This window comes from Petaurus breviceps, unplaced genomic scaffold (genome assembly GCF_028583685.1).
Source record: "Petaurus breviceps papuanus isolate PSGF00001 unplaced genomic scaffold, PetGlider_PUasm1.0 207, whole genome shotgun sequence".
Lineage (NCBI taxonomy): Eukaryota > Metazoa > Chordata > Mammalia > Diprotodontia > Petauridae > Petaurus > Petaurus breviceps.
The window spans coordinates 33952517-33978728 of record NW_027185850.1 but is presented as its reverse complement, the minus strand read 5'-3'; the positions used below and the strand labels follow the sequence as shown (position 1 = coordinate 33978728).

Genomic DNA, 26212 nt, shown 5'->3' with positions numbered 1-26212 from the left:
ACTTTTAGAATTATCAATCTTTCTAAAGGCTTGAATTACACCAAATCAATAGTTTACCAATAACATAACAAAATGAAACACTCATTATATGAAGCAAAACCAATTTCCATTATAAATATCTTTCAGAAATGATGTCCCAGGTGTTAAGCACACAATGCCATGCTACCAATATGACTGTGCCTTGTATTTGTTATTTGTGGTGCATATATGTGTAATCTTGCTCCCTTCCAAATAAAAACTGAGTAATAATTTCACATGAAGACTGATATAGATCAAGCACTTTCATTAATCAGCCATGAGCTATTCAAGATTGCAGAAAAATCATTGATCAAATGTTAAATTTCTATCAACCTTGTTTTTACAAACTCTGCTTCTAGACTTTTTACTATAGAATATTTTACTGGCTACTTAAACAATAGTTATACTAAATAGTTTATCTGGCTCTGCCCTAACTCAGAAAATTGAATGGGACAGAAATAAGTAAAAAGTAATGAAATTCTATTCCTCAAAAAGCAAAGCTAGCAGAGAAGAAGAACATTCTATATTGGTGTGTTTGACAGCATACCCTACCATAAAGTAGGTGTTTAATGGAAATGAAACACTGGAACTAGGAATAGTGGAATACCAAATCGAATCACTGGAGACTCATTTACTTAAAATCTACTAAATGGAATGGTTTCTTATTTTTTGAAGAAGTTGCTTCTAGTGCTGCATGAACATTACATAAATATTATTATTATTATTGGTATAAAATAAGATTGTTTAAAATGTATTAACATATGTAATACAATACATTAAAATAGTTTTTTTTAAACCTTAGGGAGAAAATTTCACACACCTGTTTATATAAAGTTTACATTGGAATAAGTTATTAAAATACCAGTGTAGTACACACAAATGTGGCCAGAATTGATTATCTCTCATTAAAATCCATGAGATACAGAGAGCCAAGCCAGCTTTCTACTAGTATAATACATGAGCTTCTATTAGTGATTTGGCCAAAGATATAAGAAACAAACCTACAAGACGTAGAAAGGAGATTAAGGGACAAGTTACACTGAAAAAATACTTGATGCTTGATAAGGGTAGGCAAAAAGTAAAGTTATACAATTGATAACAAGTATATACAGACAGGATTCTAAATTTAAGTAAACTTCCATTAGTCCATAATGGTTTAGAAATGGGATGTTTTGGGGTGGCTAGGTGGTGTAGTGAATAGGGCACCAGCCCTAGAGTCAGGAGAACCTGAGTTCAAATCCCACCTCAGACACTTAACACTTACTAGCCATGCGACCTTGGAAACATCAATTGCCCTGCCCTCCAAAAAAAAAAAAAAGGGGGAGGGCAGTTTGTTTTAAGTTCACTGAACCATAATGAATTTCAGCTTAGCTAAGTGTTGCCATTTATACCATATGTAAATCACAAGTTTTGAAAGGATAAGATAAATTAATGACATTAAGAATGAAACAGAATTTAATCTTTCTTAGGAGGAGAGGAATTCAGAATGAACTTCAGGGTAGTATAAGGCTTCAAGGTCATTATCATGAAACCAGGTCTCCTTGCACCATTCCAGCAGGATAGAAATTCAACATTGGAAGATATGTGGATTAAGCCTATTAAAATATCCTTAAATTTTGTTCATAAAGATGATTCCTAATATAAATTTATTTACCTGGCACTTGAGACAGCTAGGAGGCACAAAGGGTGGAACATTGGACCTGGAGTTCAAATCCTGCCTCAGACATTATGAGCTATGTGAAAATGAATAAATCACTTAACCTCTCTCCACCTCGGTTTCCTTATCTGTAAAATGGGAAAAATAATAACCTCAGAGGGTTACTATTGGGATAAAATAATATATAAAACCATATGCAGATTTTCAATTATTTTGCAAATGGAAGAAATTATTATTATTAAACTCTCAATAAAGGACAGACTGTGCCACCTCCCTCAAAATCCCTCCAAAGAAATCTGCAGGATGTTATTGTTGTTTGAAATGCAAATGTAGATTTACTTTGGTTGACATTAGGAGGGGGAAAATGGTATTAAGAATGAAGGCAGGGGCAGCTAGGTGGTGCAGTGAATAGAGCACTGGCCCTGCAGTCAGGATGACCAGTGAATAGAGAGCATTGGCTCTGGAGTCAGGAGGACCTGAGTTCAAATCTGATCTCAGACACTTAACACTTACTAGCTGTGTGACCATGGGCAAGTCACTTAACCCCAATTGCCCTGCCTTCCCCCGCCCCATCCAAAAATTAAAAAAAAAAAAAAAAGAATGAAGGCAAATTCAAACTTCAATAAAAATTATGGAATGATTATTCTAGAGGTGGCATAGAAGGCCTGCTTTCAGTTCAGGTCAAGGAGCAGTCCTTCCCTCCATCAATCTCAATCACTTTATCCGAAGGGGGATATTGTAATACTAGCAAGAAGAACCCAAGTCAAGTAAAATCCTAAATGTAATAGAAGAGGAGAAAAATGAGGATTAATCAGCAAAGAGGAATCATTAAAAGGTGACTAAGGATTTTTAAGGAGAAAAAGGTATGAGTAGTAAAAATGGACTACTATCTAAAAGCAGCAAATTCAAATTGTATTAACAGTTAGAGTGAAAATGGCAGGCAGAAGTAAAGCTATTTAATCAGTTTGTTAGGTCTCAATTTGGTTTTAGAAATGAATTCCCATTCAGGAATATTCTTACCACCACCCCTCCCTATCCCCCACCTTTTCTATCTTGTCTCTTAAGATGATGAACCACGTCTTTGATTCTTCAATGACAGAGAAAACCTGAAAACAGACAGAATGGCAGGATGATCATTAAGTTACCTCTACCAATCCACTGGATTAAGATTCTATGGCTGCTTAAGATAAATCAGCACCAAACATATTATATCTAACTAAATAGCAGAGCACAGGATAAATAAGCCCATGAACTCTATGAAGCCTACTCAACTCAACTGCCCCCTTCTGATCAAAGGCCACAGTAAGCTAGGCCACACCAAAAAATACATCTCAGAGAAGTTGTAAGTAAATTCAAAAGGTTGGTGTCTTAAGGGGATATTTTTTTAAACACTTAAAAAGATCGTCTACAAGAAACACAGCTGAGTGTTACGTGAACCTTTTTTAATAACTAAATAAGAATTTATTCAGCACCTACTATATACAGGCTATTCACTCAACTAGGAACTGGGGATACAAAGATATCATACCGCCCGCCCTTCTAGATTCGTAGTTAGAAGTAAATGCTTTAGAGAAAAGGGCCAGAAAAACATCAGGAACAAGGGTGGAATTCTGCTCTTGTCGCCATATGGAATCCTCAGGTTTAGTAGTAGGAAGTCACTTCTTGTTGAAGCGTTTAAGTGCTCAACCCCATGGCAGGTTGTCTGTGTCCCCTGATGGTTCATTCAAAGAGAACATTGGCTTTGGTCTTGGAGAAGGCTATTTGCCTGCTGTCTCAGGAGGAGAAAATATGACAGTAGCAGATGTCTAATAGAGAAAAGGGAGATCCTTAAAGGTATATGAGAAACATGAGACCTCTAATGAAAAGATGGAAGAAACTGAAGGTCTCATCTGTATTTATTTTATGGGTGAGAAGTTAGCATGAATAACTGATGCTTTCATTCGTAATGCTACTGTCAGTACCTACAGATTTCTCAATGAAATTAAAACTTCTACACATAATGACAAAGATATAAATCTAAAAACCAAATTCAGACATAATGTTCTTTCACCTCTATTGGATCATGTTCCAATTCTGAAATGGTACTGCAACAGACCTTTTCAACTATTAGGTTGGTCATCTTGTCAGGGCACAAGGAAAGCAGAATAGTAATAAATATTACCTGCTAAGAACATTTGGCAAATATTTTTTTTTAATAATTAGAAAACTAAATGAGCAGACAAAACAAAGACAAAAACAAATAAACATGGAGCTAATTTTTTGCAGTATTTCTGCAAGCTTATTTTTTCAAAATATTTTCCTTTTCTTGGTGGAACACGTGTTAAAGTACTATAGTTTTCGTAGATTATTTCAAATATTTATGATCAGAAATCATAAAAAATGAGTTCTGCCACCTTGTGAGTAATGTACAATACAGACAAGCCTATTTACAAAGCTGTCCTAAAACAAATGTAGACTGGCTTGCAGTTTACTTTACAACAAACTCAGTACTTAGAAACTGTTTTCATCTCACCTTCAAAAACTGGAAACATAATTTGTGTATCCACAAGCACAAATTATTAATGTGTTTATGATCCCCCAAACAAGAAAAAGCAGAGACCACCAACCCAATTCAACCAAAACATTCTCTTACTAAGCTGCACAGCTTCCATATACTGAGCAGTCCTCCCATCAATGGGTGATATGAGGGAACAGACCCATCTCCCCAATTTTCTACTCCTGTCATACCATTTCCTTAACATGCTAGGAGTGTTAAACCAACTGGTAATGCATAATGCAGATTCTGGATGTAGGAATAGGACTGAATGAAGTAAGAAGCTATATGTGTCTAAAGTTATATGATTTAAAAACATTATGGATCTTACTGGAATGTGAACCCCCTATACCGTACTGGTAGAATTATAATATTTTAATTTGAAACAGAAACAAACTGATTAAAGCCTACAGACTATACAAGAAGTCATTTGTCCACAGTCAAATCAGCTAGTTATCACAGTCAAAATTGGGACGTAGCTCTTGATTCTCAGTATCTAGCACTCTACTGAAAATGATATATTGTCTCCCGAAAGCATTTAAGAAGGTGGTCAAAGAACAAACAAGGAAGAAAGCATATTAACTGTCAGGTTCAATTCATTTTCTTCCCTCACTCATTTCACATCCCAACACCACTAAAAAGTCAATACCTTTCCCCCATTTATTGAAAACTGCCTGGCAATGTTACCCCACAATTAGTAATATTCTATTTTATATTCTAGACATGTACCCTATATATTTTGGGGCTGGATGATAATAAATGTGCTGGAAAATAAGTCTTAAATGAAATCCTAAATTAGTCAAAATGTTTGGGCTAACAACTCAGAGAGGAATAAAAAAGTGAATGACAAATGTCCTCTGTGTAAGCTCTGGTATGTAGAAAGATACAAAATCCAGAAAGACAAATATCTTGATAGAAATGGCAGATGGACAATGAAGTGGGCCCAAAATTTAAGAAGAGGAAGAAAGTGGTAAGGCTTGTAACTGAGTAGCTATGTAGGTCTCTCAATAATCCCAAACTGTTCCCAAGACCAAAAACAAATTTTTAAACATCTAAATTCCTTCACTTATGTCATATGGAATATAATCTCTGAACAATCAAAATTCAAGAGACTCAAAATAACAATGGGGAGCTATCTGGAAGGCACAAATAAGCTAAATCACATTACTAAGGATGATATGTTTGCAAAGCATAAAAGACCATCAATAATGTGTATAAATGCAAAAGGCAGTTAAACAAGAAACAACAGATCCAACAGTGATTAAGCATATGAAGATATGACTCTCAGTTCAGTATAACTTGTCCACTTGAACAGGATTAAGAAATTATGATTGAAATAATACTGCCCAACTTTCATAAATGAAGAAGCCAAGGCCTAGACTCTAGTGACTCAAGTGACTTGTCGAGTTCACAGATTCTCCACTGCTATGTGGTTTGGTTGTCTAAGTATACTGGAGAAAATGTTTTCAGAGGAAAAGGTAACAAAAACAGAAATTTGGTCAACTATACTTTCTTTAAAACAAAACAAAACTTTACTCTAGCCCACTGTCATAATTCAAAGGCCGATATCAGGCCCTACTAATAGGAGGCGGGGGGAGAAGAAGAAAGACAGGTGGGGCAGTCTGCATTATCTTTTATTTTGCCAAATATTAAAAAATGCTAGATTTCTTAGTGTTTAAGTTTAACTCTAACGCAATATCAGGGAAGGTAAATTCACTATTTGACACAGAAAATTAAAATTTTTAGAGTTTCTCTTTTTATACTCAGTGCTGACAAAGTCAACTTTCTAAGTGCTACAGAAAAACACAGTGATACACTAAACAATTAGGCAAATATCTTGGGACTAGGGTGCAGCATGCCTGGGGCAAAGGTGGGGGGGGTGATTATAAAGATGCTTTTTTAACATTCTTCTTACATGCACAGTTATAAGGACAAAAATACCAAATTTCCTCAGCCCAAATATGTTTTCTGATAATTCATGAGTATTAACAGTGAAGTCACAAAAGTATATTAACATATAAAAAGGGAACAACTTTCAAATCCTACCCTAGGGCAAAGAGATGTCATATCTTGGCTTTGTAACTTTCTTTTATGACATTATTTCTAATATGTTTCTCATTTTAACATTAAACTACTCACCTTTCATTAAAAATACATAGCTAGGTGGCGCAGTGAATAGAGCAATGGCCCTGGAGTCAGGAGGACCTAAGTTCAAATCCAGCCTCAGACGCCACACCAAAAAACAAACAAACAAACTACCCCAGTAGCTGTGTGACCTTGGGCAAGTCACTTAACCCCAATTGCCCTGATTTTCCCCTCCAAAAAGCATATATATATCACGCTTATTTTAACAAAGTATAATTTATTTTAAAGAACAATCTTGTCTTAAAACTTTTCAACAGAACCTCTGACAAAAAAATTATAAAATTATAACCTCAGAATCTTTAGGGATTAATAACTTTTAGGTACTTCAGTAGAGCATCATTTATTATTCTTTCGAGGGGATTCAGGTATGTAAAGAAAAATATAGAAAACAAACATAATAGAAACAATACAACTATGGAAGATAAGAAATGAACAAAAACCCACTGCAACACACTGATTGTGATGAAATGAACAATAGCTTCCAGAGATGGGGGGGGGGCCCCCAAAAGAATTCAGTGTTTCTAACAAGCCTCCTGAACGTCCACATTTCCATTAAAGGCACTACAAATCTCAACAATTACCCAGGTTTTCACCCTCAGAATCATACTCAATTTTATCCCTCTCTCTTCTGCCACCAAGTCTACCTGATTGTGGCTCCACAATATCTCTCAGAGTTGTCACTCTTTCTTTTTACTCGGATGGCCATCACCCTATTTCTGGCTCATCCCTTGCCTGGTTGGTTGCAAACTGATCTTGCTGCCTCAAGTCTCTGCCCTAGCTGTCTACCCTCTATCCAGTTACCAAATGGAAATTCCTTAACCATAGATTTAACTACATTACTCTCCTACTCAAGCTGTCTCTTGGAAAAAACACAAACTCCTCTGTTAGGCATTTAAGGCCTTTCACAATTTGAATCAGTTCTATCTACCTTCTGCAGACTAATCCACACTGCTGTCCTTCAAACACTCTAGGTTCCGGCCTCTGGCCTACATGTGGCCTTCCCCATATGCCACATTCCACCTCTATTCTTCATACCATTACATAAACTGCTTGTCCCTCAATTCCTAAAATGTGCTCCCTTTTAACTTCTACCACCTTCAGGAATCCCTAGACTCAGCTTAAATACCACTTTCTACATGTGGCCAAACCAGATCCCCTCGGTTGCTAAGTCTTCCTACCAAAAATCACTTTGTATATATCTTCATCTCCTAAGTGTATGACCATGGATAAGAAGGTGGTGATAGAGATGACCTTTGTGCTTCCTTCCAGCTCCAAATTGATGTAATGACCCTCACAGTGTCAGAGGCAAAAAGAGAATTGCGGTTGCTCCTGATGCCAAGTCCAGCATTATTCCCACTGTGCTATAAAGTTTCTCTAAAAGAAAACTGGCCACAGCCAAATAAAAACCATACAGGACTAGACATCAAGTACCTGTGTAAATTTAGTGGGCATTTGCCAATATCTCCAGTAGGGGCCAAAGGATGAAAATGTGCTTTAGTTTTCTCAGATACTTAAATCCTGGTACAGTTAAACATACTCTTAATTGGTTTTGTTTTGTTTTGTTTTGCCTTTTGGAGGGAGGAAGGCAGGGCAAATGGGGTTAAGTGACTTGCCCAAGGTCACTCATCTAGTGTTAAGTGTCTGAGGCCAGATTTGAACAAAGGTCCTCCTGAATTCAGGGCTGATGCTCTATTCATTGCACCACCCAGCCGCTCCTGATTAGGCTTTTATTTTTTAAGTCTAAGTAAATAGCATGATAAAAAACAATTTATTTTCAGGTTCTACTTCTATAAATGTTTATTTTTTAATATGAAGAGAGAAATAATTAGAGATGGAATCATTCTATAAAATATAGATCAATTCCATTTTTTAAAAAAGCAACCTAGATAAGAAAGGAAGACATAGCTTCTAGCTTTCAGGCTTGATTTGGAAAGAAACAAAAATTAAAGACCCATAATATGTTAGTATGAAAAAGAGCAATTCAAACCTCCCATATCACAGGTAAGGGAGCTGATGCTGTGCCAGTGCTAGGTAACTGAGAGATATAAAGTGTTCACTTTTAGAAGTTCAATAAAAACTTTCCCTATGTTATTTTATAATCATCAATATGATGCTTCTTTCCAGAAGCATGATGAACTATGGAAAAATGTATTTCTTTCAGAATTAATGAGTAACCAATCTAAAATCAAGAAAACTTCAAATGAACTGATTTTATACTACTGAAAATAAGAAATGCTTCAAATTATAGACATTTATATTTCTTTAAACTTTTTTTATTTAGAGATTTTTTCTGGTAAGGAGATATACCATAAGAAAGCAATTTTCACTGGCAGTGAGGTATGTATATACTCTACCAAAATACACCTCATTTTAACTGCTTTATTTACAAATAAAGAAAGTATCAATGCATATCCTTGGTCTAACTACAGTATTAGCCATCCTACATGAGTAAAATGAAATGGTACTTGAATACAAAAACTGTTATTTGCAAAGAAATCTGATTTACTGGATAAAAATTAGATCACTTTTGTAGACACTGTAAATAAACATTCACAATTTATCATGACCAAGACACCTGCACCATTATTTTCTATCCTCACAGCACATTTATTTCAGTAATTCCATTATGGCGGTCCTTAGCATGAGCATAGTGTTACACAATTTTCGTACATATAATTACATCCAAAACAAGTTCTAAAATTTAAGTTGTAAACATTCTCTTCATATGTAGAAACATTTCAATTGATGTATTAAATTTTGCTGAAATGATCAAATTTGGAACAAATTATAAATGAAGAAAGCTATTCTAAATGGTGTAGTGAGCATCATTTATTAGTAGTAGTATATTTCTACAGTGTTAAATAAAGTAGTAATGAGGCAAAACCGTTTTGTAAGCAAGTCAAATTTTAAGTAAAACATCAAAAAAGAAACAAGTCCATTAACAAAAGGATGTCTTGCAATCAAGAGTTAGATTTCAATCTATTATGATACAAAAATGTAAAGGGTAAATAGCATCTTTGTTGACAAAGTAGGAGGTAGCATGGATGCACCACTTTATTGTCTGAGAAATGCAACTGGAGTAAAGAATATTTCCTTACCACAAAAAGTTTCCAGTACTATGTACATATTTCTTTTAGAAATATTTGTTTAAACAAATCTCCCTCCACTTTTAGTACAAAAAAAAAAACCTTTTCATGTGATTTTTTTTTAAAAACACTTACACATCTAGATAGAATAGTACTCATTGCCCTATTTGAGTGAACAGTCTCTTGAACTATGAAGTACATGATATTTAATGCCCTAAATTGAGTGAATTTAGTTAGCAGTTCCTGGTATTATACAAAACACTACTTACATACAAACAAAATATAATATCTTATATTTTACTATGCAAGTCTCTTTTTGGGGAAAAAACAGAGTCTTGATTCTGGTAACACTGCAGAGAACATAATTTTTCAATAAAGTCTGTCTCTAAGTACCCATGTGCAACAATTGATAAATGGCTGCTTACGTGTAATGATCTTGTTATTGATATTGGACACAGTTAGTTAACTGACAAAAACTTAGTAAACCTGAAAAACACATCTTCCACCTTATATAAAATATAAAGACTACTTACTGTAACTGCTTTAAAGTACTCAATTTGTTCTGATGTCACTATAATTCACTTTCCCCGTTTTCCTGCTTTAGGATTTATAAACAGATAATTTAATGTAGCAACTTTTTAAAAATTGACAAAGTATTTCAAATTTACATCCAATTCAAATATGTTATTCAAAAAGTTTCCTTGTTCTATGATGCTGCTTCTGCCATCAATAAAGAAAATGAAGTTTCAGTAATAGAAGCAGGCTTTTTAAGTAGTGATGTGACTTCTACCATGCCCGCTCCAGTCCGTGGAAGATTAGCATTCATAATATGTCGCTGTAAGTGCTTGATCCAGTCTTCCTGAACAGACAATGGTCCTCGAAAGACCAGGCCACAAAACCTGTATGTAGAAGATATTCAAAAGTCTCATCACCCACGATGTGCTGGGTATACAAGGATGAAAAATGCATACAAGTCGTTCTCCCCCTCCCCCTGAAAATTATAATGTAACAGGCAAGATATGAAAAATAAACAACTATTATATGAAGTAGCATGAGATGGAGAAAAACTGAGATTTAAAATGCATGAGGATAATTTGAGTGAGACATTAATTTCACATTTGGGTATGAGAGAAGAGAGAAGGCTTTGTAACAAATAAAGTCTAAATTTTAGCACACCAAACTTGCCAAAAACAAATGTCCCATACAGATGAAAGTTGAATGACCACTCTGAACTGTGCTTGAAGTTATATGGGGGCAGAACCACAATACATGCCCAATGAAATAGGATTTCAATATCCCATTCTCAAGAGTCCTTGCCTTCTATCATTGTCAGGAGGCAGGACATAGGAAAGGGTATTTAAGAAAATCTGGGGGATAAAAATGTTTCCATTATCTTCTATTAGATTATAGAATACAGTTCAAAATATATAAAAATAGTTCTAACAATATTTTAAGTGACAGTTTCCCAGGGCTAGACTATAACATAAAATGTAGAAGAAATATAGTACAATTTATATCTTTGATGCACTATATCAGAAACATTATGGGTTAAGTAAGGATTCAGGGGCCAGTCTAGGAATCCACCTTCCATTTGTAAGATCACATTATGGGTATCTTCTGAGACCAAATCACCCAAGTTACTGACAAACTTTTAGAAACAACATCGCTTTTTCCTGCTTTTCTTTTTCTATTCAAGTCAGAAACTTTTGTATATTGTCCTTATTAATTTTCTTTCAAGGGGATTTTTTTTCCTTCAAAATCATTTATCTCTGTTAAAAAGAATTTTAAACTGATGGAGCAAAGCAAAAGCACACCTGCATCGCAGAATGTAAATATCATCAGCACCATGAGGTAAAGGCAGTACTTTTTTCTTACTTCCAGATCTTGATCTTGACTTCTTTTGCTTACTATCTATGGCTAAAAAAGGAGAGGGAAAAAAGATTCAATACTCGATATATTTAAAAAGCAAATATTATTAAAGTTCATTCTAAATAGAAAACCTATATTTTCTTTCTTCTTCCAGAAAAGCCAAACCACATTACTGATTTCACATTAGCATAATGACAAATTACTCAAAAACATTCACAGTAATGCATTTTTCAGACATTTCCACGTGCTTATTCACGCCAGCAATTTACTGGCTAAGAAGCTGCAATAAAAATTTTTATGAATAACTATTAGTGAGTCATTTATTTAGCCTATTATCATAGTAAGACTGATCCTCTTATGACTGTGTATATATAATTCTGGTGTCCAATTCTGCTTTGTTCTTTCTTAGAAAAGTTACAACCATTGGACAATACCATTAAAACTGAATTGGATTATTATTATATTTGCTATGTCCCACAAATCTCTGACAAAGTAAAGAAATTTTTAAACTATAAAGAAAAAAAGAGTAATTTTAATTCCACACCATAATAGTTTAAGTTGTTTAAACTTAATACTCTAGTTCTACATGGAGGCAAAGGGAAGGGAAAGGAAGTAGCAGCAGTTTACATTTTTTAACATAAGTTATAACATATAACTTAATTTTATTAAGGAATCAAGATTTAACACGGTAGAGAGGAAGGAAGGAAAAGAAGAGCTAATTCATAATTTTCCCCTAATGCTATTTAAGAAATAATGAAAATATTTAAGAAATAATGAAAAGCATGATATAGGAAAGAACACAGATAAAATCCATATTACCGTGTTTCCCCGATAATAAGACCTATCCCGAAAATAAGCCCTCCCCTTACTGTGTAAGATTCCTCTAAAATAAGCCCTCCCCCGAAAATAAGCCCTATTGAGATTGCTACTGTAGTGAAGGTGATCCCCTGCGCTACACGCTACCCTCTGTATGCACAGTCGTCCCCCCCACAGTGAAACGCACACCGCGCTACGAGCTGCATCCAATCAGAGCTGCAGCAGTGAGCGCGTCATCCTGTTCTTCCCCAGTGATTTGCTTATTGAATAAAGGTACATTTTTTTGTTCACATTTACCTGTTTATTAAAATTGCTGTCAATGTTCATTAAAATAAGCCCTCCGGTGTTTTTCTGTCCAAAAAAATTATAAGACACTGTCTTATTATCGGGGAAACACGGTACTAGTCTTTCAATATACTGACTGGTAATTCCAACCCAATTCCTTTTGAGCAAAAGCCATAATACAGAGTAAACAACTGGGGAAAAGCCCCCCAGTCCCACTTCACAGCTTTTCTTCAGTCACCTTACCAGAAGGTTCTAGTTAAGAGAAGCTGAAAGGGAGAGAGGGAATGAGAGAGGGAGGGAAGAGGAGAGTGGGGGAGAGGAGAGACATTACCAAGTCACCAAAGATTAAAATTATCAACTTCTAACTACTGTACTAAGAGAAAATATAATTTAGAAAAACGAAAAACCACCACTGATACACTTCATGTAAGTAACTGACTTTAACCTATCACCTATTCAGTCTCTTATTTTTCCTCTGAAAGACATTCTAAGTAACAAAACACAAGAATTCTATAAAGTTTTCAGAGAATTAAATGAAAACTAAACAACCAAAACCTAGGTTACAGACACTCAAATGACAAAATACTTATAAAATATGTAAGGCAAAAGACTCAGTGATGTCCCCCTCCCGATAGCATTTTTAATCAGTAATTTAGATTGCTGATTAATAAACAGCTTCTTAGTAAACTAGCATTACTTGGTATCCTTATACTTACCACAGTAGTTCCCTATGAGTCAGGGCAGTGGGGGTTAGGAACAGAGAATCAAAAGCATTTATTTATTTACTTATTAAGTACATGTGCAAGGCACTGGGAAATAAATACCAAAAAAATGGGGAGAGGCTATTGATCCTCATTCCCAAGGATCCTATATACCATTAGTACAGAAGGCACGCTTCTCAAATTTACAGATTGGCCACAAAGCTGAAAAGGAAAGCTAACCATCTATATGACAAAGTCAGTATCTCAAAATATCCTGACAGGTTAATCAAGTAAGCTCACAATGTATAGGGAGAAATGTAAATCTTATATTTGGTTTCTAAGAGAAAACAGATGTATGAAAAGGAGTTTTTAGTGGACTTCAAGTTCTAGATTGTGATAGGGCAAAGGAAAAAAAGTTGATGATATTTTGGGCTGCATTAAAAAGCATAATTTCTAGGAATAAAAAGACAGTCTTGCTGTACACTGACCAGATCAGTTCACACTGACAATACTATATTCATTTCTGGGCACCTCAATTTAGGAAGGCCACAGATAAGGGGGAGATCACTGAAAGTCAATCAGAATAGTAAAGTGAAAGGCCAAGAGTCCAGGGCATGCAAAGTCCCAAGGAACTGGGGCGTGTTTAACCAAGAAAAGAAGCCTGGAGTGGATGGTTAGGAATGCTACAAGATAGTTGTGTTTAAATTTTTGAAGAGCTGCCATACGGAAAAAATATTAGTTATTCTGTTTGGCCCTATTGAATAGGAACAGGAAAAAGAAGTAGAAGTTCAGAGGATGACAGATGGAAGAAATCTTACATATCGTAACTAATAACATAATTTTAACATGGAGAAACTGAGACCCAAATAGGTGAAGTGATTGAGGCTGGATTCAAACCCAGGTTTTCCTGATTCTAGGTCTTGATTTTCCTGATTCTAGGTCCAGTATTCTGTTCCCCATACTAGAGTTGTCAAATTCAAACAGAAAAGGATCCTAGGCTGCTTTATGACTTAGGAAACCATAAATTAACATTTTTTTGTGTTGCATTTTTATTTACTTTGCTAAATATTTCCTAATTATATCTGTGGAATTTGACACCTCTGCCCTCCACCACACTATCCCTCAGGGACAAAGTCAAATTCAGGCTTGACAGTAAGGGAAACTTCTGGACAAATACCAGTGTTCGAAAGCAGTATGGAGGTGGTGGGTTCCTCTTCAATGGAGATATTCAAGCAAAAGCCAGATGACCTTTATTACATAAAACTATAGAAGGGACTCTCTTGTGTACAGGGTGTTCTCGATGTTCCATTCATCTGAATAGGAAGATCTTTATAATAATCATAATAATTAATCTTGGAATTAATGAGACTGGGCACGTTTGCCAAGTGCTTTACAAACATGATCACTTGAGCTTTCCCAACAAGCCTGGGATGTAGTTCTTTCTTATCCCTATCTGAAACACAAAAGGATTGAGGATTAAAATGGTTAAGTGACTGGCCTGTGGCAGCAGAGTAGTTAGCAAGGACCTACTCAGCCTTAAGACATGCTCCCCCACTTTGGTGCACTCAACAATGCAGTCACCCTGAACTCAGCTCTGAACTCTGACTCCTACTTATTCACATAGGCCAGTCCCTGTATTGGAAATAAATCCCTTCCCTTATCTCTCCTCTTTCTTTAAGATTTAGTTTAAATTTTGCCTCCTCCAGGAAACCTTTCCTGAAGGATTCTGAGCTTCCACTTTATTGGTCCCTAGTATTCAGAACTGTGTTTTGAACATTACAGACATTGCTTGTGGTCAGTGACCGAAAAAAAAAATGCTCCATATACTATACCAAAATATTTACAGCAACTGTTTCAGGGTAGTAAAGACCTGCAAAGAAAGCAAATGCTAACCAATTGGGTAATGGCTAAATAAATGAGAGTAAACAAACCTAATAGAATGTTCTAGTAGAAAAGGAAACCAAGATAGTGGATTAGGAACAGCCAAACTGCTGAACTCTCCCAATATTTCCCTCCAAATAACTTTAAGATAACACCACAAATCAAATATTAGAGTGGCAGAGCCAACTAAAGGTTGGAATGAGATATTCTTCCAGCCTAACAAACACCTAAGAGGTGAGTAGGAAAAGTCAGTGACATTGGGGCAGAAGTCTGTCTAGAGCCCCCACATATAACTACAGCAGTCACAGCAGCAGCCTCAGTTCTCAGCCCAGAGATGGGAAAGGGATCAGACAATTGGTCAAACAGAGAATATAGGGAACCTTCTTTTGGCACTAAATACAGCTGGCACTGACTGGTAGCTCTGCTGCCCATACAAAGTTCTGGGTTGCAATACCAGGGCAAAGAGAAGCGTGGCTATGCCCCACGGCCAAGAGGACCACTAGCTCCTGCAGCTGCTAGAGAGCAAGGTCCATTCCTTGGTAAAGACCAGATCAGCAGTGACCATACCCCTCCCTGAAACAAACCACCCTGAAAGCCCTAAAAACTTGAAAACCTCCTCAGAACTAGATTTTAATATAGCAACATGAAAAATATTGAAGCTTAGGATGCCTCCCAACCTTTAGGTGAGCAGAGCCAAACATTAATGTTAAAGTTCAAAGTCAAGAAATAGACTAGGAAAATGAGCAAACAACACCTTAAAAAACCTTAAAAAGCTAACTATAGTGGCAGGGAAGACCAAGGCACAAACTCAGAAGACAAGGGAAAATAGATACTCAAAAAATCTCATAGAAAGATGTTAACTGGACCCAAGCCCTGTAAGATTTCCCAAAAGAGCTTAAGAAAGAGCTAAAAGTAGTAGAAGAAAAACTGAGGAAAGAAACGATTAATGCAAGAAAATTATGAAAACATAATTAACAGCTTGGCAAAAGAAGTGCCAAAAATACTGAAGAAAGTATCACCTTAAAAAGCAGAACTGGCCAAAAAGTAAAAAGGGCACGTGGATGATTCTCAAATCTATTTGCCCAGCCCTAACTTCTCTGACCTAATAGGCATTTGCCTATTACGCAAATTGACCTGGATGTCCTACAGATATCTTAGTCTCAACACATCCCAAATTGAACTCATCATCTCCCACAACCCTCCCCTGTTAATATTACATCGTCCCAGTTCTCTAAGTTCATCCCTCCCACATCCAATCTGTTGCCAAGACCTCTCAACTTCACCTTTTGCAACATCTTCTGAACATATACTTCTCTTACCTCCTCTAATAATTCCATAAACTTGGTGCAGGCCTTCATCTCCCTCACACCTGGATTAAAATGATAGCTGCTGGTTGGGCTTCCTGTCATAAATATCTCCCCACTCCAAAACATTCTCTGTTCAGCCAGTGATTTTCCTAAAGTACAGGGGCAACCATGTCAAGCCCCAATCAACAAACTCCAGTGGCTCCATATAGCCTTCAGAATTAAATACACTATCTTGTGTTTGGAGTTCAAATTCCTTCATAACCTAGCATGTTCCCTCATAAATAACTCTGTGGTCTACTTATATTTTACATCCCCCAACCTCTGCCCCCTTCTCCCCCAACTCTGTGACCCAGTGACACTAGGCCTCTCCATCCCTTTTACCTCTGCCTCCTGCCTTTCCTCATATTCCAACTAGAATCCTACCTTCTAAAGAAAGCTTTTCCTAATCTCTCTTAATTCTACTGCTTTCCCTCTACTGATAATTTCCAATTTATCCTATACCCGTGTTTCCCCGATAATAAGCCCTCCCCTGAAAATAAGCCCTATTGAGATTGCTACTGCAGTGAAGGTGATCCCCTGCGCTACACGCTACATTATGGTACCCTCTGTATGCACCGTCGTCCCCCCCTCCACCCCCCCCCGTGAAACACACGCCGCACTCCGAGCTGCATCCAATCAGAGCTGCAGCAGTGAGGCGTCATCCTGTTCTTCCCCAGTGATTTGCTTGCTGGCGCCATTGAGAGCAGTGTCGCGGAGGAGAGCTGAGGCAGGACAACATAAGCCCTCCCCTGAAAATAAGCCCTCTGGTGTTTTTCTTTCCAAAAATTTAATAAGACAGTGTCTTATTATCGGGGAAACACGGTATATAGTTTTTCTGTTTACATGTAACAACATTAGCTTGGGAGCTCCTCAAGAGTATTTCTCAGGGCTTAGCACAGTGTTCAGTATACGGTATGCTTACTGGCTAAGAAACAATTAAAATGAAGAATACTGAGAGGCATGAGAAGTTTAACATAAAGTGAAATATGGAGAATCAGGAAAGCAATAAACCCAATGAATAACACAACGTAAAAGAAAAGATCAACCAAAAAAAATTCAAATTGAATGGTGTGTTAAGTGTGACCAAACCTGGCCCCAAAGACTAAAGATGTAAGAGGCTTAACTCTTTCTTCTTTCTGGGGTGGGGAACCTTATATATGTCAGATATTTTGTCTGACAATATGTTGGTTAATTTTGCTGGATATTTCTTCATTACAAAGGATGTGTCTAGGTTGCCTTTAGCAAACTAACAAGTAAAAACAGATGCTTACTACCCAGAAGAAATGGAATATACATTATCAACGCTACACTTTTTGGGGCCGATGATTTATTTGTAGGAGTTGGTTGAGTAGTTTGGAAGATTAAGTTAATTTTATTTAGGTAGTTAAAATAAAAAGTGTTAAGCAGAGTTGAAGATTATAAAAGGAACAGTAAGACCAGTTTTCCTCTCCCTGTCTGCAACTGCAAATGCTACACATTTTAGTTCATTACCATACTGAAGAGCAAATATACATACACATTTTCTTGTATAGATAAAAAGGATCAAAAGTCTTAGCAAAGATTAATTATGGTAAAGAGAATAGTGGTGTTGTTTGTATACTCAACACAGGAATGAACAAAAATTAACAACTGGACTCAAATCTTAGTATTTTTTGATCACTACATATAGAAATAAATGTTTTCATGTTAAATCTTTGTTTCTATTTCTCACTTTTATCTCTGTTTCCATCCAGGATGTAGCAATATAAAAGAATTTTAAGGGCAAATTATGAACTACTTTTGAAAATACTGAGTAAATATTTGCTAAAAATTATGCAAAATGTAAAGAAAATATGACACCAAAATAACTATTGCAGATCCTAAACATAGTGGAAGCTGACTTTCATGATAAAAGGAATACAGTATATTGTTCCTTTTTTATGTTAACTGCAACTTTTAAAAATACTGACTATAGATCACATTTATAAATAAAAACACGTAAGTGGTAGTAGGTAGAGGAGGACTTAAAAATAAATATTCTGACAGGAATGAAAATAAAAGGTGCTATCCCTTCTCTTTATTCTTTTGCTAAAATAACATGATTGAGTACATTTTTCAAAATATTGCTTGGCTAATTTTCTGAGTCTTAAAAATCTGTCAAACAAAAATACATCTCTGCCAGGCAATGTGCTAACAGGGATATGAAGAAGCAAAAAAAAAAAAAAAGGAATCTACCCTCAAAATGCTCACATTTATATCTTCAAGGGAATATAAAATAACTATGGACAAATAAGATACATATCATATAAATGGAAGGCAATTTTAGACAAAAGGAGGAAAGACTTCTTACAGAAGGTAGTATTAAAACTGAGCTTTGAAGGAGGCCAGAAAAGGCTAGGGATAAAGGAATTATAGATCTGGGGGAGGGCCAAGGAAATGGCACTGATAACAGAGACAGATGACAAGTAGAAGGAAGAAGAAATAGACCTAATCTTGTTCTATCATACAGTAAGTGGAGTCAAGTAAAGTGTTAAGGAGACTAGAAAGGTACGATGGGACATCAGGGATGTGAAAGATTTTAAATGTCAAATAAAGCATTTTATATTTGATCATGGAGGTAAAAGTGATTAGGAATTTGTCCTTTGGGGCGGCTAGGTGGCACAGTGAATAGAGCACCGGCCCTGGAGTCAGGGCCTGAGTTCAAATCCAGCCTCAGACACTTACCACACTTACTAGCTGTGTGACTTTGGGCAAATCACTTAACCCCAATTGCCTTCCAAAAAAAAAAGGAAAAAAAAGAGTTTGTCCTTTAAGAAAATGTCTGGCAGGTGACTGGAAGGAAAATGAAATGGAATGGTGACAGACTTGGGATAGTGGCAGCAAACAGAAGGTTACTACAATAGCACAGTTGTGAGGCAATGAGGAACTGCATCAGGGTGGTGGTTCTGAACTGAGAGAAAGAGACAAAAGAGAGGTATTTCTTGGATATTATCTGGTCCATCAAAAAAAGCAAGGTCTTCCATTATCTCATTCATAAGTCTTGTAATTGCCTACCACCTTTTCTCAGGAAATTAGAAGAGGGTAAGAGAAATCTTATACAACAGTGGAAAGGAGAAGAATAATTCTTGACCAATAAAGGACAGAGACTTACAATAGATAAAACGTACAACCTAAAAATCTAAACTATTAACAGCATATAGAAAAATGCTCCAAATCACTAATAAGAAAATAAAATTCTAAACTGACAAGCTGGAAAGTATTAGAATTACCATGTTAATTTTTTTAAGTTCATTTATTAAGTACCTACTGTGTTCCAAGCTCTGAGTTAGGTGCCAAGGAGTTAGAAAGCTTAGATAACTTGGTCCCTACGCTTTTTTTAAATACACGCCAAATTTGTAAATTTTCTTTTAAAACCAACTTATTCATATGAGATTCAAGGAAAGAAATGCAAGGCAAGTCACCAAGTTTTAATTCAGTGCTCACTATGGGTTGGGCACTAAGGCAGGATCTAGGAATACAAAGAAAGGCAAAAACAGCCCCTGACTTCAAAGAGGAGGAGACAACATGCAAACAAACACGCACTAAATAAAGAAAGGCTTCTTAAGAAACTCCGGGTTCTAGTCAAGAGCTGAAAGAAGCCGGCAGCCAGAGCCAATTCAGTCCTTCCTCTGCCCCTCGCCTTCCCCAGCCTCCTTCAAGGCTCAATGCAATCATAAAAGACAGCAAGTGAAAATGTAATGTTGGGAGATGGAATGTCTTGTCCAAAGAAGGAAGTCAAGGTGATTGAATTGTAGAGTAGATACAGGGTAGTTAAGGAAAGGAAGGAAGGGACCATGTTATAAACATAGAAATGAGTCATCAAAGCATTTTTTTTAAATACCCATAAGAGAACAGAAAGAAGCACAGACAAGCAGTGATGGCTTATAAATACCATGTTCAATTTATTGTTCTTTTTTTTAATCACCCTACATGTAATAGATTTGAAGCATAAGAAACAACCAAGTCTACTTTTCTGTTCTAATTTGTGCACAGAAATGTTCTTTTTGGTGAATAGTAACGTATTTAAGATGTAATAAATTTGTCCTTTAAGAACAAAATCACAGGGAGGCCAGGTGGCTCAGCGAGTAAGAGCACCGGCCCCAGTGTCGGAATGACTTGGGGATCAAATCCAGACTCAGACACTTAGCACCACACCCAGAAATAACTGGCCATGTAACCTTGAGCAAGTTACTTAACCCCAATTGCTCATTAAAAAAAAAAAAACATAAAAATTGGAGGAATGGAAACATGGTTGTTTACCATATATTTGAAGGCCAAAGTCAAATAGCTGAACTAGATGTGGCTGACTGTAGCTGACAAACAAGGTGTTCATTTTTACAAATGGCCAACGTATACACATTTCATTTTATACTTGTTTACAAGGGTTCTTCTTTCTAGTTAAGCAAAAACTGGGTCTATAAGCATTTGACACTTCATAAGAATGACATTTCTCATAGTAGTTCATGTACCTATTTCTCAGAACTTAAGCATCACACACACACACACACACCCCTTATTCTAGGCATATGACCAGGTATTTCAACAGAGCTGAAAACTGGAAAAATCAATTTAATAGCACTGACTGCTATTAAGCTTCTTAAAATATAAAAGCAAAAAGAATAAAATTATCTTGTCAAATTAACTGACATTTACATACCGATTAAGGTGCGCCCAGAATTACTTCCCAGGGTTGTAGTAAAGTATTTGTACTGCACTTACAAGCAGAATGCCTGGTGAGTAGTGGGCAAATGCTTGTTTCCCTCTTTCCTTCCTATATATGGCTCATCATTTGTTTCTCCTAACAACCCTCTGAAGTAGGTCTTACTATAATCACTTGTTTTAGACGACAAGGAGGCTGAGATATTAGATTGGTGTCTGCACACCAAACTGGTAGTGTTGATTTGGGAAAATAATGACAGTAACACAACTAACCTCTCTATACAGCTTTCTTCAAGGTTAAAAGCAGGAACAATTCTACTTCTCTTTCCCTAAAAACTACTAGCAGATCTTACTACTGTTGTAATAAGTACAAAACATTGAGATGCCAAACAGTGTGCTATAGATTGAGAGATAGAAGAAACGTCAGAAATCCTTTAATTGAAGTCCTTCATTTTACAGATAAGTCAAGGGATAAGGGATGTGCCCTACATCTCAGGTCTTATCTTTCAGAATCCTGCACTCTCACTAGGCTACATTAAGCACTAAGTAATATGTAAGCGACAGCATTAGTAAGGTGACACTATTTTGCCTGCCCTTCCCCCCACCATGATTTAAAAGAATTTTAGTTATAGTTCTTCTTCCTCTCCCCCCATTCTCCGCCCCCAGGGGAAGTAAGAAATAATTCATCTTAGGCTCAAAATAACCAGAGTCTAAACCAGAACTAAAATGTGGCTTGGGGCAATGAAGGAGAATACAAGTAAAATAGCCAAATGTTCCTGTAGAGGTTGTATTTTGATTTTTTAAGACACTACAGAGACCTGTTATTCCAAGATAGAATCTGCTATTTAGTCATGTCTATTAGATTATTTCTTCTAAACAAGAAACTACTAAGTAAAAGAGTAAGTGCTGATTGATCTGGCCACTGGAACCCATGTTTCTCACTGACAATATACTATTCCTGGTTGACTGAAATGTTAATTTTGTTTTGTGTAGATAGATGTGTTTTGAAAATGGCCATGGGGCAATTTTTTTTTTTTTAAAGTTTTACAAATGTCAACTGAAATAAGAGATAAATTAGACAATGGTCAAGAACTACAATCAATGAATCAGTAAGACTGCTAATAGAAAGATAAGGTTAACCATATATTCCTGTCACTTAAAAATGAAGAAAGACAGTATGTTAAAAGAGAAACTATGAAAATGGGACATTACATATGAAATTTCCTACATTTGAAGGTAGAAAAGACTGAAATTTTCAACATTCAATATTAATTGATTCAAACTAGCACTGTTTTTAAAAATGTTATCATGAATCACAAAATACTCCAGTGCTTAATAGATAGTACTAAAAATTAAAATAAAACATAACTAACCAAGAATATGCCTACAGTAAAGGAAGCTTTAAACATGGCTTATGTGTTCCAAGAATAAGCATATAACCCAGCAAATTATCAGACCCAAAGGAGACATGTCAAGCTTCAAAGTTATCAGTTTGAAGGAAAATAAGTTTTTAAAAATATCATCAACATATATACCTACATCTCAGGTACTACAGGTTTTCTTCTTAAGTGAAAATGTGATAGAGGTTAGAAGAAAGTTTTAGGCCCCAGAATTAAACTAATTTGTTAACAAACCTACCTTATATGATTTTTAAATCTCATATAAATCATATAACTGATCTGATATATAGAGTTCTGGTATTACTGGTGCCAACTAAAGAGATCATTTAGTCAAGAAATCTTCCAACATGCTCAGAGATGACAAAAATTCAAACAAAATATTACCATATTTTAAATTCTAATATGAACTTTCACATGAACCTAATGTTATCCATTTTTCATCTGCCTTCCCTCTAAGATTATCTCTAGGGTAGGTAGGTAGCACAACAGAATGGTGGGCCTCAAATCAGGAAGACACATCTTCTGGAGTTCAAATCTGGCCTCAGATACTTACTAGATGTACGACCCTTTGCAACTTAAATCTGTTTACCTCAGTTTCCTCATCTGTAAAATAAGTTGGAGGAAAAAATGGCAAACCACCCCAGTATCTTTGCCGAGAAAACCCCGGAGGAGGTCACAAAGTCAAACAAGACTCCCAAGATCCTCCCTAATTTATCCGGCATGCGCACACGCATGTACGCTGCAGACACAGACACACATTTCCTTGGCTGTAACATTGTTGCTTTTGCGTGGTCTCCCATAAGCTCCTTGAAGGAGGCATTTCTGGTTTTCTTTCCATCCCCAGCATTGAGCCTAGGTGTTTCAAAGAAGAAGGTGAACTTGAACAATGAGTCCAGTTTATGCAGCTACATAAGAGGGTAGAGACCCCATTTTATAATTTAACCAAAGGATATTAATATTATGTTGTATTTACTATATTAGAAAACAATCTAAAGAACAGGTCATTTAAACTAACTGTAATATTATCTTACCTTGCTTTTAATGGTTCTTTAGTAACAACTCCCACAGATGAAAAGAAAATTTCATATAACAAAGAGTCATTTGCCTAATACTCATATGCTGAAAATGCACTTCAGTTGCAGGTAAATTGGTTAAGACCTTAGTAAAAGTGTAAGTCTACAAAGATCCCAGCCTCTACATTCTCTTCCTGTACCCCTTTCTTCCCCCCAGTGAGGCTAGGTGGTGAGACCCCTCCCCTTAGCAATTAATTTCTTCTAGGTCTCACCATCCCTTCTCTCTTACTAAAATATGGAAACAATAGGCATCATTTGTAGAGGATTAATTATACTTCAATACAATGATTTCTAAATGTCTAACTCTACCAATATTTCTATTTTAAGTCTTTTATATCTTAATTGGATTATAGATTTAGAGTTGAAAAGTAAAATGGAGATAATCTAATCCAATCTTCTCCTTTTGAAGATGAAAGTAAATGGGTTAACCAGAGAAGTTAAGTGACCGGCTGCCCATGGTCAAACAGCCATCACCTAACTGGCAGAATACAACTGAAACTGAGGTCTTTCAGACTCCCATACAGTATTATTTCCATGACAGCAGTAGAATGAAAGCTGTAAAATCAGAGTCAGAGCTAACAAGAACCTTAGAGATGATTTAGTCTACCTATTAATTTTACAAAAAAAGAATCCAAATCCCAGAAAGGTTAACTGCCTTACTCAGAAGAACATAATTAATTAGTGGAAGAAAAGTAGGGCTACCAAAACTCTTGACTAAGCACAGTGCCCTTTCCACTACAAGGCTGCCTTACAATCACAATAAGCCTTCCTGCAGAACTAGCCCTAAGGAGTGCCCAGATTTATTAAATTCTGGGTGATGCACAGCGCATTTTAGGTGAAATGCTTCAGTCATTAAAACAGAAGTATTCACTGACCTCACCTGTACCCTAGCCCAACACACATTCTTAAGTTTCTTTGGTCCCTTCGTAGTCTATTACCCTTCTCAACTTTACCACATCATTTCTCAACTAAATCCCAATGTCCCTTTAGAGTTCACTACTACTTTTATACTACAGTAAAAAAGAACTCATGCATATAACCTCCTCAGAGTGTAGTTTCTGCTTTCCTATTGCTACAATACCTTTTTTCATACTACCTACCAGCACTTCTCCCCCCTTCCCCCCCAAATACTAAGAAAATACATACTAATTACCGGAAAACCAAGTAAGGTAATGAGGCATAAGATTAAAATAAAAACCTATCAATAGGAAACTATTTTTCTACCTCAGGGGTCGGGAACCTGCAGCCTTGAGGCCACATATGGCCCTCCAGGTCCTCAAGTGCAGCCCTCTGACTGAATCTAAACTTCACAAAACAAATCTCCTTAATAAAAGGATTTGTTCTATAAAACTTGGACTCAGTCAAAAGGACATACCCAAAGACCTAGAAGGCCACAAGTTCCCCAATCCTGGTCTACCCAAGAACAGACTAAGTACATGTCTTAGAAATAAGAGAAATGAGCAAAGTAGGAAACTAGAGAAAAGAAATAGTAGGCAGTGATTCAAAAAGATTAAAAAAATAGAAAAGGACAAGAAAAGACTTAGATCAGTGGTCTCCAAATTCTTTGATTACACAACTCTCAAGAAAATAAAATATGATTAAACACATGTATATATTTTTATAAATATATGTATATCCTGTGATCAAATACTATACATATTATAAGACACACATAAATAGAAAACTTTAAAGGATAAGATAAAGGTAAAATGAACAATTTAAAATATATTAATGATGCAAAAAACCTTTTTAATCTCACAAGTTATCGCTAATTTAATTATTTAATAATTAAATTATTACCACTAATAATAGCAATGTTTTAGTGAGAACAATTTGAATACACTTCATTATTTTTTTAAAATTCTTGTGTATCTCCTAAGGAAAAGGGCAGAAAAAGTTTGTCAGTAATGACTCAGTTAACATATTCAATGTGACTAGTCAAGCAGGTGATTTTTTTTTACCAACTTTTTTTATCAAAAGATACATAAGTCAGTGAATAAAACAGCTTTTCCACAGGAATCATATTTCCCTGTATACATGCTCATTATGTATACGTGTATAATTATGTAAATCAAAATGCATAAGTGAATTGTCAGCAGTTTTTGTCTTTGAAAAAAAGTTTAACATAAATCCATTGCTTCCTTTATAGAATTATGTTTAATAGGCAATTTTCATATGATACCTTCCTATTCACTGTCTGAATTATTTTAGTTGTTTTTTTTTGGGGGGGGGGGTTTGCAGTTTGGTTGAACCACAGTGTGCAAGGAGAATTACATAACGATGGAAAGGTTAATAAGATTTTATAGGTCAATGTTGAACCTGGGTAACTAGAAGTATGGTGGTAACCTCATCGTAGGTAAGACTAGAAAAGAGGATCTGAAAGAAACAATTAATAAAGTGGCCTGCAATACAGGTTGCAACCTGCATTCAAACTCAAATTCATGCCTACTCATATACTGAATGATTCACATAGTCAAACCCAAACTAAAAAGGAAAGGTTGTGGTGGTTATGACTCAGTGGTCAGTAACCACTGATGGGTGCCTCCTGAAATCAAAAGTAATGTGGGGAAGGGGTGTTAGGAGTGGGTATGCCAGAGGGAAAGAGATTTCTCCAATGCAGTTTGTGACAGCCGGGCATGGAAGATTGATATCTCTCTCTGTCTCTCTCTCTCTCTGTGACACACACACACACACACACACACACACACACACACACACACACACA

General features: G+C 36.0%; 1 protein-coding gene across 7 annotated transcripts in view; it reads right to left on the bottom strand.

The window, feature by feature from the left end:
* Positions 1-8936: 8936 nt before the first annotated feature.
* The window catches only part of LOC138165094 (zinc finger protein 644-like), a 98009-nt gene continuing 80733 nt past the window's right edge, over positions 8937-26212 (bottom strand). For all 7 annotated transcript variants that reach the window (XM_069093249.1, XM_069093250.1, XM_069093245.1 and 4 more), the window contains 2 exons: positions 11254-11356; positions 8937-10338 (listed from right to left, as the gene is read on the bottom strand). In XM_069093249.1, the coding sequence (XP_068949350.1) occupies positions 10146-10338; positions 11254-11356 (296 nt within the window). In that variant the 3' untranslated portion in view covers positions 8937-10145. The remainder of the gene's footprint in view (positions 10339-11253; positions 11357-26212) is intronic.